Here is a 14,817-nt window from a genome sequence, read left to right as displayed (position 1 = left end):
CATATATCTAGCTATAAGGATTACTACTGTAATAATATTAATAATACTAAGAACTGTAAACAATCAAAAGGTTGGTAGAATAAATTATGGAAAACTCATATGATGTAGTACTGTTGTTATTGTTGTGTGCCGTCAAGTTGATTTTCACTCGTAGCGACTCCATAGGACACAGTAGAACTGCCCCATAGGGTTTCCATGGAGCAGTTGGTGGATTTGAACTGCCAACCTTTTGGTTAACAGCTGAGCTCCTAACCACTGTGCCACCAGGGCTCCGATGTAGCACTAACCAAAAAAAAATAAATAAACAACCAAACCCGTTGCCGTCGAGTTGATTCTGACTCTTGGCAACCCCACAGGACACAGTAGAACTGTCCCGTAGAGTTTCCAAGGAGTGCCGGGTGGATTCGAACTGCCGACCTCTTGGTTAGCAGCCGTGACTCTTAACCACTACACCACCAGGGTTTCCGATGCTGTACTAGGCAGCCATTAAAAATGATAATATGGGAAGAATATTTAATGTCACAAAAATTTTTAACTATAAATTATTGAGTGAAAAAAGCAAGTTACTTAAAAATAAAAATATAATTTGATGTATGTATATACATGCATACGTTCTTAATTAAATGCATGTATGTATGATGTTAGCTGCCATCGAGTTGGCCTCTGACTCTTGGCAACCCCATGCAACAAGTAATGAAATACTGCCCAGTCTTTCGCCATCCCCATGATTGAATGCAAATCGAATACATGTATGTAATTAGATGGGCATGGCCAAATATTAATAATAGTTATTAATGAACAGTAAGAATACAGGTGATTCTAGTTTTATTTCCTTCTGTGTATCTGCATTTTCTAAATTTTCTACAATAAATATGTACTACTCAGTAAAAAAAAAATTAAAAATATGTTTATAGTTAAAGATGTCTTTTGTTTAAAGCAGCAGAAATCTTTTTTGTTTTGTCCCCAAATAAAGTTTTTTGTGTAAGCCTAATACACAGAACCAATAGAAAGGGCGTTTGGAGGGCACAGGTGGGGATGGCAAACATAGAGCCCTGCTAACTGCCTTGGTGGGAGTCCTTTGAAACGTGAGGGCTTTGGGAATTCTACTCAGAAACCATTGCCTTATGTTAGCAACGTCTCTGTAACTTACATGATGCATTGTTAGTGAATGCAAGCAGAACTCCAGGGTTGCTGGTCATCTCTACAGTTAACTCATACACTACTTCATAGTTCTATTTTAGTTCTATATTCACTGCCATATATTCATTTGTTAGGTGCTTTTTTTTTTTTTTTTTAAGTTTTCTAGGTTCTGGCTTCACATCAGATTAATTTATCTGTGAACTAGAACTAGCAGGATTTACACTGAAATAGCCTCAGAGAATTATAATTTGATTCCTCATCCTCAGATTGTATTGAAGATCAATGTGAGAAATGGCTCTCCATCTGAGCTTCCAGACTGAGACAGACTAGGAAGAAGGGCCTGGCAGTCTACTTCTGGAAAGAATTAGCCAGTGAAAACCTTATGATTAGCAGTGGAACATTGTCTGATATAGTGCTGGAAGATGAGCCCCTCAGGTTGCAAGGTACTCAAAAGACAAATGGGGAAGAGCTGTCTCCTCAAAGTAAGTTGACCTTAATGACATGGATGGAGTCAAGCTTTCGGAACCATCATTTGCTGATATGGCACAACTCAAAATGAGAACAGCTGTAAACATCCATTAATAATCACCACATGGAATTTACAAAGTACGAATCTAGGAAAATTGGAAATTGTCAAAAATGAAATGGAACACATAAACATCAATATCCTAGGCATTAGTGAGCTGAAATGGACTGGTACTGGCCATTTTGAATTGGATAATCACATGGCCTACTATGCCAGGAATGACAACTTGAAGAGGAATGGCATTGCCTTCATCATCAAAAAGAACATTTCAAGATACATCTTGAAGAGAAACATGGTCATTGATAGGATAATATCCATATACCTATAAGGAAGACCAGTTTATATGACTGTTATCCAAATTTACCCAAAGATGAAGAAATTGAAGATTTTTACCAACTCCTGCAATCTGAAATTGATCAAACGTGCAATTAGGATACATTGATAATTACTGGTGACTGGAATGTAAAAGTTGGAAATGAAGAAGGATTGATAGTTGGAAAAATATGGCCATAGTGATAGAAACGATGCCAGAGATCACATGATAGAATTTTGCAAGACCAATGACTTCTTCATTGTAAATACTTTTTTTTTTTTTGACAACATAAATGGAAACAGTACATGTGGACCTTGCTTGATGGAGTGCACAAAAATCAAATAGACTACATCTGTGGAAAGAGATGATAGAAAAGCTCAATATCATCAGTCAGAACAAGGCCAGGGACCAGCTGTGGAACAGATCATCAATTGCTCATAGGCAAGTTCAAGTAGAAACTGAAGAAAATTAGAACAAGTCCACGAGAGCCAAAGTATGACCTTGAGTATATCCCACCTGAATTTAGGGGTCATTTCAAGAATAGATTTGACATATTGAACACTAATGACCAAAGACCAGCAATTCAACTCTGTTCTATAGGGTTGTTATGAGTCGGAATTGACTCAACGGCAATGGGTTTTGGGTTTTATCTTACCTAAAAGTATTATTAAACATGTTGCCCATCATGGTGCTCAAAGGATGCATATGTTAAATTCCTCTAAAATTTTAGTACCATAAAAAAGTTTGCCCATTTTTATAATAAGTATAGCTTTCTTTTATAATGCTGTATTATTCCTACATAACTCATCATGTTTCCTTTTTGGCTTTGGCTACCAGAAAGCTCAGAGTAATATTTACTGCCAAATTACAGCAACGAACAGCTGCTTAATTTTCTGGAAAAACTATACCCCAGAGGACTTGAGTGTTTACTCTCAACAAAATGATCCCATGACATACGTGGTTCATTTTATGAGTTGTTTCAAATCCAGTTTGGAAATAGGCAAGGATTAAATAACAAACAAATAAACAAAAGCATGAGTAATTTGGACTAAGCAGGCTTGGTCTTTTGCAATAGAAAACACTCCTACCTAGCCTTTGGTTTGTATCAAATGTCTATTAGGCACGTTGCCTAAAACTGGAATACTGCTCTGGAGGGAGTCTGCTCTTGGTTGCAGCCATGGTCATTGGGGTCTTTCTGATACTGAGATCCACACCTGCATTCACCCACCCCATGTTGTATCGCACCCAATAAGGATATCAGATTGAAAAGTCTGGTAAGAGAGCAAGGTTCAGATAAACTAGCCAATTTTACAGCTTCTTGTAGACTGTAACATTTAAAGTAGCTAATAAAACAAGACCTTACTGAAATGAACCAGGAAATAGAAAGACCATTTTCATACACAGAAATGTACAATTTTTAAGAAATATTGTGTGTATTTATTACAATGCTCAATAGTAGACTAAAAATATCAGGTGAGCTAAGGTTTTTTTGTTTGTTTCTTACTATTCTGGAAGGTAAAATATTTTTTCTGATGGTTAACATTACTTAGATCATTTTACATGTTAAGTGCTGAGTAAGGCACAGAATATGGAGGAAAGGGAACTAAAGCTTTAAAAATGACTATGACATAAATGCTTTATTGCCATTATTTCATTTAAGGGACACTTAAAAAACAAGCAAAAAAAACCACACCAAACCAAATCCATTGCCAATCGAGTTGATTCCGACTCAACAGCGACTCCATAGGACAGGGTAGAACTGCCCTATAGGGTTTCCAAGGAGCAGCTGGTGGATTCAAACTGCTGACCTTTTGGTTAGCAGCCAAGCTCTTAACCACTGCGCCATCCATCGGGGCTCCTAAGGGACACTAGTGTTTCTTTTTCTGGAACGCCTAAGCTCTTCAGTGGCCTCCTTAATAATATTGTGGTGATGCACTGACAGAACACGCCTCCTGTTAAGATGATTTGGATCCAGTGGCTGCGTAAGGTGAAACGTGGTAATGTAGCCTCGATTATAGCGTCATAAGAACTAGCAGGGTGACCTTCTATATCAGCAACCAAAAAACCAGTTGCTGTCAAGTTGACCCTGACTCATGGCAACCCCCATGTGTCAGTAGAAATGTGCTCCACAGGGTTTTAAATGACTGATTGCAAGCCCTTTCTTCAAGTCATCTCTGGGTAGGCTTAAACCTCCAACCTTTTGGTTAGCAGCCTAGCACACATGTACCACCCAAGGATTTTGTATCAGCAACAGATACCCTCAAAGCCTGTGGGAATAGTTTGACCCTTGCAGATCTGCAGCCTGTTGGTTCAGGTGCCTAGAGCAATAGGTTATCATTACAAAGAGACTTGCCTTGGTATGCACAGGAGGGAAACCCTGGTGGCACAGTGGTTAAGAGCTATGGCTGCTAACCAAAAAGGTCGTGCGTTTAAATCCACCAGGCACTCCTTGGAAACCATATGTGGCAGTTCTACTCTGTCCTATAGGGTTGCTATGAGTCGTAGTCGACTCCATGGCAACAGGGGATGTGCGGGAGAGCCAAAACCAGCCTAGGGGCAAAAGGACAAGGTGGGCTCCAAGGGCATCAAATACCTTCCTACTGTTGTGGGCCTACCTGCTATTCCACAGATGGAGTTTCATTCATAAGGCCACAATGCTGAGAATTTCCTACTTTTAAACCCCAGCTCCACCAGTTACTATTGATTGAGTAAACTGGGAATAGTCCCTTAATTTCAGTCTTCCTGTAAGTTAATGAGATCATCCATAAAAGGCAAATAACCAGCAACTGGCTCATGGAACACCCTCAATATATGTCAACTTTTATTATTACATACACTTAAAGTATGTCCTATTAAACTTCAAATACTCGGGGAAGGATGTCTTTTTCCCAATTAACACTTGGGGGGTGCGGAATTCTGACCACTTAACTGTCAGTTAAGAAGTAGTAAGAAGAAAGGGACCCAGGATTAAAAGCAGGGAACTAGGCCAAAGGAGAGAAAGAGTTTTGACATTTTGCTTGGAGCCACAGTGATTCTTCTACCTGGAAAAGCACCCAATCGTTGCAGCTACCCAAGCGCAAACTCATGCTGTTGCAGAAATGTAATCTAATTGTCGGATTCAGATCATGGAATCAGTGGCCCCCTGGACCTTAGGGACTGCACCTCTCTCTGTCAATGGTTCTACCCTGAGGACTCTATATATAGACTTTCTGTGGTAGAAGGTATTCAAATGTACAGCCACCCCATTTGCTCTTTGTTTTCTGACCTGCTACAGACCATACGTAGAGATGTTAGGCCCTGAAGTATGGGCCTGCTTGCACTGCTACCTGTTTCTGTCGGCCAATGCAAAGCCACAACCCTCCTTTACAAAGCAGATGTGTGTATCCCTTCACATCCAAGTGGAGATTTCCATTTGTAAAGTCATCTATCACCTCTATATATTGGTCATTTGTAGTTTTCAACAGCCTCTCCTGACCAGCAAGGAGAGAAGAAGAAATGGCATTTTGGAGACTTTCTGTTCAGCTGTTTTGTACAAAATGAATGAATGGTTATTATTATTTTTTCTCTCCTCAGGGTATCCAGGAGAAAGGCTGATTCTGACACAAACCTCTTTAAGAGAAACTTCATTTCACCTCCCGCTGGGTCCGGGAGGGGTACACATAGACACCCACACCCACACCCACACACACGTCTTCACACATCCAGTTTGCTGCACAAAATGAAGCACTGACCTGTTAGGCCGGCGGCCTCAGCAGACAGGAAGGCACTCCAAGACAGGAGGAAGAACAGGCCCGTTTCCAGCATAGGGAACTCGCACAGCTTGGTAAATTTGGTCAAGTGAGGGAGATGTGTTAAGGGAAACAACAACTGCTTTTACAGCTAAACTGCATTTCTGGCTGCGAAAAACTAACCTGGTGACAGTTTTAGAAAAAGAGACCTGATTTTCAGGTCTGACGGGAAGGCCATAACTCACTGGTATCTACTTTGAAGGTCCACATGAGCATCTTGCTTCAGCGGAGGCTGAAAACTCCTTTAGAAATCCACACATGTGTTCAGATAGAGGTGTCTTACTAGTAGGATAGAATCAGCTACCTGTGGGCACTCAACTTCTTGAATTGTGTTCAATCCTTGTGGTGTCCTCCAGAGGAATTGCAGCAAATATGGGAAAACCAAGCCAAGGAGAATGTGGCTGGGGTCAGGATGCTGTGAGTGTGTCAACACTGAAGGAGGCCACCACTCCCTAGGGAATCCTGGCCTGTGGGCAGATGGCCTTGTAGAGTCTTCTTTCTTGGGCATGGAAATAGGATCAGGAGAAGCATTTACATTCAGTGATAGGAAAGATGCCAGTGCCCTTTTGGAATAAATAGGATGGAGGAGAAGGTATATTATTTCTAGGTCAGGCAAGATGCCCTTGGGCAGGCTATGATTCATTTTGGCTTGGATGACACTTGGTCAATAGTCTATAAATTGCAAATAGGACAAAGGGATAGTGATCCAAGTCAGGTAGATAATGGGTTATGGGGAGATAATTAGGGGTATGTGATCGATGGAAAAGTGTTACATTCCAATTGTGTCCACATTAGACCGAAAACTCTCTGACAAGAAGGAGATGTCATCATGTGGCATTTCTTTGCTTCTAGAACAAAATCTAATGAAGATTCCACATTAAGAGACATTTAGCAGCAGGCAGAGAAGCACAAGCATGACCTCTGGGGTAGGTGATCTGGGTCTGACTCTTGGCTCTGCCAGTAACTGGCTGGGTGGTTTCTACTCAGTATGTTAACCTCCTTGAGACTCATTTCTATTTTCTGTGAATTGGAATAGGAAAATACCTACTTTCACAGCATAGAGAGTAAAATGAGATGAAGTACGTTAAAAATGTTTTGTAAAGTTTTAAAAAGCACAAAATACTGAGAGACAGAATAACATACTGGTTGGAGTGTGGACTCTGGAAGCAGACTGCCTGGGTTAAAATTCATGTATTCGTTTGGATAAGCCTCTTGACCACTGTAATCCTCCGTTTCCCTACCTGAAAATGAGGATAATCATGCAACATACATTCTGGGTATATAAACCCATTAATATACATTACGTACTCAGAACAATGCCTGTTATTTAGCAAGTGGTATGTAAGTTTTTCTATTCCTTTGAGTTCAACTCATTTGTTTTGTAAAACATCTTTATTGGAAATAGAACCAGTAAAGATCTACAAGTCTTTATCTGGAGGAAAAAACTGGCTGCCCTTAGAGACTTTTTTCTCTCATTATTTGAAGAGAAGGGTTTGTTTCTAGTGCAGTTTGTTTTAAAGAGAAGCCTCAGGCCAGTTTGAGTAACAGAATATCAACAGGCTGTGGGGCATTCATTTCTCTCAGCCTCCTCTAGAAAGTAATTCAGTTTCCGGTCAACCCCCAGACTCACAGCAGGGGCCCCGGGAGCCTTCACCTCATTTGGGACCAGGTTTTGAAGTCATGACTGTGGAGGAGATGACCTTACATGCCTGCCCACTTCATAGCTCGTGGCACTAGCTAAAGGCCGTCAAGTGCTGCAAGACTGATCTGCCACTGTCACCGAGTTCATGTGACTTCATCTTTATACCCTTTCTTCCAGAACTGACTCCATTTCATGGCAGACTTCCAATCACCAGGAAATCTCTTCTTCTCTTATCAGCCTGTTTACTTATGTGTCCATACCGTTCCCTCACAACAGACAGGGCGTCTATTTTTTTTTACCCAGTAAAGACTCTGAAGCTGAAAAGCCCGGTTTTAAATCCTGGCCCTGTGATGTGCTAGTTGTATGGCCTTAGACAAGTTGTTTAACCTTTATGTGTCTGAGTTTCTTCAGCTGTAAAATTGGTATAATAACAGTATCTACCTCCCAGGATTCTTGTAAAGTCTGAGATAATCCATGCAAAACGCGTAGGGCAATGGCTGGCATGCAGTAAGTTCTCAATAAATGTTAGATGATATTATTATTATCATGCTCATTATTACTAATCTCTAACCCAGAGTGAGCTGCATAAGCTCCTTGAGCCTCAGTTTCCTCATGTGTAAAGTGAAAAGGTAATAATAACCTGTCTTGCAGGGTTGATTCAAACGAGGAAATGCATGTAAAGGCCCTGTCACCTGGGATGCATTCAGCAAACACTGCTATCTTCATAATCATTACTCTACTCTAAATAACACAAGACCTTCATCACAATACCACCCAGTAATTAAGAGGCAAAAGGAAGTAGTGATTAAGAGCATGGCCTGTCTCTAGGTTCTCACTCCCTGGGTTCTAATCTCTGTCAGCTCTACCATTCTCTAGCTGCATGATCTTGGGCAATAGATCACTCTTTCTAAACTTCAGTGCCCAATAAAAAAAGAACATCTGTGTGGTATGAACGCTGTGAAGATTAAATGAGGTACTGCAATCAAAACAAGTGGCAAGGAGCCTGGCTTATCATAAGTACTTGGTAGATCACTACTTGTTATTTTGGTTGGAAACCAGCCCCACCTTTTCCTGACTCATTTTATTTCTGTCAATGGTAATGCCATTCTCTGAGGTTTCCAGGGAAAATTCTTGGAGTGGTCTTTAATTCCCTTCTTTTCTCTATTTCTTATAACCAACCAATCATCAAATCCTAGAGATTGTTCCTGCTAAGAGTTGGTCTCTTTCCTGTTGGTTCCTTTCCAAAGTTGGTGTCATTGTCAATAGTTCATCATTATACCTTCCTTTGATTCAAATCTGCTTCTCTGATTCATCCTACATACAAGTTCCATGCTTATGTTTTAAGAACAGGACTTTTAGCTTGTCATTCTCCAATGCGGAAATCTTCTACAGACCACTCTCCTTGTGTCTTACAGAAAAAAAAAAAAGCTCAGAATCCTTTGAATAACACCCTATGATGCTCCATAAGCTGACTCCATCCCACCTGTGCCCTCTCATCTTCCATTTCTTACCAGCCCGAGCCCTGTGGTTCTTGTGGACACATCTGTCCATGTGCCACACCAGTCTCATCTCCACACCTTAAAGAATTCTAGTCTTTCCCTCCTGAATCACTTACCACCATAAGCTTTGCCCATATCCTACCTATCTTTCAGGCCAAGCCCAAATCCCACTATGCATATAAATACTACTTTTCAAATTATTTTCCAGAATCATAAGGTTGGCCACAAGTCTACCAGATTATTCCAGATACAACTGCCTCATCCCAGTTTGAATGGTACAGTCTTAATCTCTTGGTTGTGGCTTTGGCACCCATTTTGTATCCAATTGTCGTTCTATAATATGTGGCTTATCTCTCCAAACTTGTCACTGGTTGAAGGCAGGGTCCATGTTTTATTCATCTTCTGACTCTTCTTAGAAACATTTAGCGGAATATGTTGTAAGTCAGGGACTACCTGTATATCCTTTTAGCAGATGCTCAGTAAGTCTCTGGGTGAGTCCCCATGGAAAAGGATCCCAACATTTTGCTCTTTCCTTGGCTGGAATCCTGCACTCTCCTTCCTTCCCTTTTCCCAAGGTCTTTGGCCCTTGATCCTTTGTGCTGTCTCTTCTCTGGCCTCCATTTAGTCCTCGCACTTGACATTTATCTTCTGGCTTTCCTCCTCAACTTTAACTCACCTCACCCACAGTTGCTCCGAGTGTACAGTCCATCAGACCCGCTTGAACCCTCTGGACCTTTCTTCTCATAGCTCAAATTCTCTAGGGACTCTACCCATCTCCCACCCCCACTGCATAAGAAGGAATCAGGCAACTCAATTGTCCAGATGTTACAAACATGTCTTTTCCTTATTGCTCACAGATCGCCTTTCATAAGTTGCTCTGGGCGCTTGTTTAATATCACAGTGATTTTGGGCCTTGGCCTACCCTGTGAGCTAGTGATTGACAAGCTTGGAAAAGAGGAGAACATACCCAATTTATCACTCCCAGTCAATTCTATCTTGTTTCTGACCCTGGATCCTCAGTTCTTCCTCTTGACCCTCATATGGACAATCCTGATGCCTTCTACCCACTACTTTTTCTAGATGGAATTTTTTTTTTTTTTTTTAGAGACTGTTGATATCTTGGACTCAGCAGTATCAACTCTGCTAGAACAGACATTGGACAAGAAAAGGGCCAGGCCCATCTGCCACTGGTACCTGCCTGTGCCTCCAGGAATCACTCAGAACCAAGATGGCCCCAAAGGCGCTGTCTTACACTCCAATCAGACTAGTTCTTTAGAGGCCTTAGGGTTACCCATCCTCAGTTACATCGCATGGACATTGTCTGACTCTTAAAAGTCCCCAACTTTTGACACATGGACAAAGGATATGAGGGCTGTGACAACAGCATATGCAGATCCCATTGCAAATGAGCCGGCGAAGATCCCCAGGAAATTCCCCACGGACTGGAAGAATGCTGCAGCATCAAACACATTTGGATTTTCCTTGGGACTGTATATGGATATTGAGCTGAAAAGAGAAGAGGTTGAAGATTAGTCAGTGACTTCCATCTTACAGTTCTAATACCAGAAGTCAGGAATTAGCACCCACTTTTGGGAAAGTCACCTTTTCCTGTAGGTAAGGTGCTGGTTGGGAGAGTTGGAGAAGGTAGGTAGTATTCCCCTTCCTTAAAGTCCAATCCCATGGTATCCATACATTGGTGCCAGTCAATAAACATTTTTATATTGGAAGGACCATAACGGATGTTGTTTCTGAGCAAACTAGGCATTAAAACATGGTGGGTGTATAAGGAATATGCTGAGAAGATAGATAACTGTGAATTATTTAGTGGCCATATGTCTTCAGTGCTGCTATATATTCACAAATGTTCCTGATAAAAAGTGCATTTTTATGGCCTATGCACAAATGGGCGATACAAATCACAGCGTATACAAAATACTGTGCCGTGATCTTGTCATAAGCCACAAAGCATTTCTCTTCTCCACTGTAACCCTTCAGAAAGAGAGCCCTGCCGGTGTTCAGAGCATCACAGTATTAACCCCTGGGGAGAAACAAAACCCTCATTTGCCCAACAAGACAAATGGCAGCAGCTACCTGAGGTCATCTTTTATACCCCAATTCTGGTGGCTGCCAACAGATTTATCTCCACAGAGAAAAATCAATCCACCAATAGGCAGGCTGTTCACCTAAATATTTTTGAGGACGTCATTTTTGTTGTTGGCTTTCTTTTTTTTTTTTTTTCACCAGAGTCTGAAATCCTTGTGTGTTAATATCGAGGACAAGGAGTGTCCTATTTTAAGAAATACAAATTCCATATTGTAGCATTAAAATGAGCAGATGTGCTAAGACCAGTAGGTTTTGGGAGACGATAAACAGTTCAGATTTTTTTTTTCCTTTTTTTGGAGTTTTCATTTTAACATGTGGGGGTCTTTAAAATCAATCAGGGAAAAATCAGGTTGAAGCAGTATCAAGAGCAAAATGTATACTAGACACAGCGAACTGAGATGAGATGGGCTTTTACAGAGCTGTGAAGGAATCTTCTGGGGCTCAGGTGGTTAGAGCATGTTAACCCTCTGACCTGACTTTTTGGATCCAGAGACTAGTTAAGAAAGAGGAGGAGGAGCAGGCTCAGATTCACAAAAGGAAAACCTGCGGCATAAAAAAAAGGGTAGTTTTAAGTGTTCTTAGTTTTTCCCTCGATGTCTTAAAACCTCCAAAGTAGGCTAAATGCTTCTGCTTTGATCCCGTAATTGGATAAGGAAGATGAATGTGGATCTCCAAAAAGGCCTTGAAATTTATGTGAGAAAAGGACTGCCTTTGAAGTGTTTCTCTTTCTGTAAACTGTTGTGCTTCACAGACCAAAAAAAAAAAAAGAAAGAAAAGCAATCCCATATGTGGGTGCTCTGTATCTGACAGTCAGGGGAAAAAGAGTGTTAAAATCCTTTCACCTCTAAGAACCCTGGTCCCAAGGCTGTGAGGCTGGCTGTTTGCAGTGACATCCACTAGCACCTTTTTCAATCCACTGAGGAAACAATGTTGTTGAGTCGATGCGGACTCATAGTGACCCTATGGGACAGAATAGAACTGCCCCATACGATCTCGTCTCCAGTGGAGTGGCTAATGGGTTTGAACTGCAGACTTTTTGGTTAGCAGTGGAGCTTAACCACTGTACCACCAGGCCTCCTTGAGAAAACAGTAGGAATGAGGAAACACTGCAACTGCACCCTGCCTTCCCAGCAAGGATCTTTGCACAGTAACACAGGTTCCTAAGTTATTCCGCTCCTTCCCGTTTCAGAGGCAGCTTCTAGGAGATGGGTCCGCAGCGCGGCACTGCTTCACCCCGTCTTCCCCTCCACACTCCCGGGAGTCTTTTTTCTGCCCCGGGGCGTCTCAAACTTGGAGAAATCAACTCATTTTTTATTAAAACGCAAGAGCCTTTATTAAAGACTATCTATGAAATGATAGGTTCGATGTCCTAAACATATTTCTTCTTAATACACAAGAGATTATGTAATTATTAAACTCAAAAAAAGTTCACTTGTGTGCTACCTAAAGTTATGTGGGTAATCCCATAAATTTGGGGCCCACACTTTGAGAAACATTGTTCTCCTTCTGGGTTCTGAATCCCACCCAGCAGGATACATGATACCCACTGTTCTCCAAACTCCATATTCTTCCCTGTGATATTTGTCTTACATGGAGGAAAAAGCAAATCCCCTTGGCCTATGGAGACTTGTCCACTGAAGATGCCTTCAAGCTCCCCAGACTGTATGCACTGGGGGTCTGCTATGTGCCAGGAGATGCGATAGATACTGGAGTATTGTGGGCAGGCAGAGAAACGCATAGGGAAGAAAAGCAGACTTTGATTCAACAAAAATGTTATTGAACACATAACTGCAAGACATAATTAGGCAGAGAACCCTAAGACGTAGATGACGAATAACTATAGTCTCAATGCAGAGTGTGATGTTGTGAGAACTGCACGGCACTCAGTGGTGCTAAAGAGGCAGGGGTATTACTTTAGGATAGAGGAGATGGCATTTGAGCAACCTAGGAGGTGGGCAGTGATGGGGAGAGGGTGTTCCAGGCAGTGGGAAGAGTGTAAACAAAGGCAAGGAGGCAGGCCAGTTCAGGGCACATTCAGGTCACAGCCAAGCGGTCATGGCGCCTGGAACCCAGGAAGCCTGTATGTGGGCATGTGTAAGTGGGACTCAGGGTAAAGGGGGAGCAAAGGTGAATGGAGGCAGCATCACTGGGAGCCTTAAATTAATAACACACAAAAGCGCTCATATTTACATAGCACTTTGTCCTCTTGCCCTACATTACAACTTCATTGATCCTATGACATCTCTGTGAGGTAAGCAGGGCAGGTATTATCATCCCTTTTTTCTTTCTTTCTAGATATATATATTTGTATTTATAAAATAAAGACCAGAGGAACTACATGATTCATCCAAGATCACATAGTACTAAGTTCAAAATGTAGACTTCTTTGTTCTTTCTTAAAAAGTGATGTTGCTGGGAGGACATGTGTGCTCATAGCAGGACAGTCAAGTGACAGTGGTAGGCTGACTCTGGGCAACAGCAGTTGAAACTGGGACTTATTTTTATGCCTGGCATGAACCTGGCAGCACCTTCCTATATACAAGGGTGAGAACAGAGCCCATTGTACGGGGTAGCAGCACCCCTCTCCTGTCCCACCAGCAGGAGACAACCAGGGCTTCTCACAGAAATCTGTTCAGGCTTGGCTTCCTCTCTGGACCTTAAGCTTTTGCTGGTTCTGGCCTGGGCCTTGGTCCTCCTTGTGTGCCCAGGACACAGCCTGGTGCCTGGCACATGGCAGGCTATAAAAAGACCGACCGAATGAAGGCAGGAGAACTGGAAAGCAGAAAGGAAAGAAGGAAGAAATGCAGGAAGGAAGGAGGCTTGCAGAAGCGAGTCATCTGTTGACATGAATCATCCCACAAGATGATTCATTGGGCATTATGTAGACAGATAGTGGGTCTTTTCAGAGTGATCAATCCAAGCGTGAAGGTAACACTGGATCCTCTTCACAACACATCAAAGATTCTACACTTATTGGCTGTATAACCTTGAGCAAACTACTTAATCACGCTTGACTCAGTTCATCATCTGTAAAATGGAGATAACAATAGTACATATCCCTCAGCGATGTTGTGAGGATATGAGATATATTTAAAACTCTCTATCCTATGAATTGTAGATCCATGCATTGAGTGCTTATCACGTGCACTCAAAATAAACATTCAATGAATGTTAAGCATTGTCATCATTATCAGTCTGCTAAACACTTCCACAAGACTCACACTGGCAGATGCTAGAGTGTGCTGGCTGAACCAGGCCTGGGTTCCAACTGTGGGCAGGTGGGGTGTGGCTCCCCTCACACCAAGCTTCGGGGTTGCTGGAGAACACTGGTCACTTTCATGGGACCAGAAGGATCTCCAGGGAGAAAAGGCTCCAGGCAGGCACCCCTGGAAAATGACCTTGGAGTAAGGTTAAAAGTTTCTTGTATTTATTCAGGAGCCCTCAGCTGGGTGAATCAAGGAGAGAAGGAGTGTTCTCAACAGACTGGGCAGGGATCTACTGCAGGAGCAAGGAACAGGCCAGGAGGTTCAGCTCGAGTTGCATTTCCCGTTTAGTAGGATATGGTCTTCAGGCAAAGCTTCTTGCTTTGAGTGAGGAATGAAGCCAAGGAAGCAGGAGCATTATGGCCTGGGAAGGTTGCTTTTCTCCCAAGTGCCAGGATTTTTGGAAGTTGTTCCTCCAGGCTTTAGTCTCTGGCAATGGGGGCAATTCTGTGGACTCTGGTTTGTAGGTGACACACTGGGCCTCTGGATTGAGGAACAGCAGCTGCAGAGGTCATTTTTTGGAAATAGCCAGGAATGTGAATT

The 14,817-nt window shown here is 42.1% G+C and overlaps 1 protein-coding gene across 1 annotated transcript in view; it reads right to left on the bottom strand.

Annotated features, from left to right (window-relative positions):
- The window catches only part of SLC9A9 (solute carrier family 9 member A9), a 659,769-nt gene that overhangs the window by 320,310 nt on the left and 324,642 nt on the right, over positions 1-14,817 (bottom strand). Inside the window, exons 7-8 of the mRNA XM_049867356.1 lie at positions 10,276-10,414; positions 5,711-5,816 (exon numbers count right to left, since the gene is read on the bottom strand). Of these exons, the coding sequence (XP_049723313.1) occupies positions 5,711-5,816; positions 10,276-10,414 (245 nt within the window). The remainder of the gene's footprint in view (positions 1-5,710; positions 5,817-10,275; positions 10,415-14,817) is intronic.

This window comes from Elephas maximus, chromosome 23 (assembly GCF_024166365.1).
Source record: "Elephas maximus indicus isolate mEleMax1 chromosome 23, mEleMax1 primary haplotype, whole genome shotgun sequence".
NCBI lineage: Eukaryota > Metazoa > Chordata > Mammalia > Proboscidea > Elephantidae > Elephas > Elephas maximus.
This window is presented reverse-complemented; position numbering and strand designations above follow the sequence as displayed.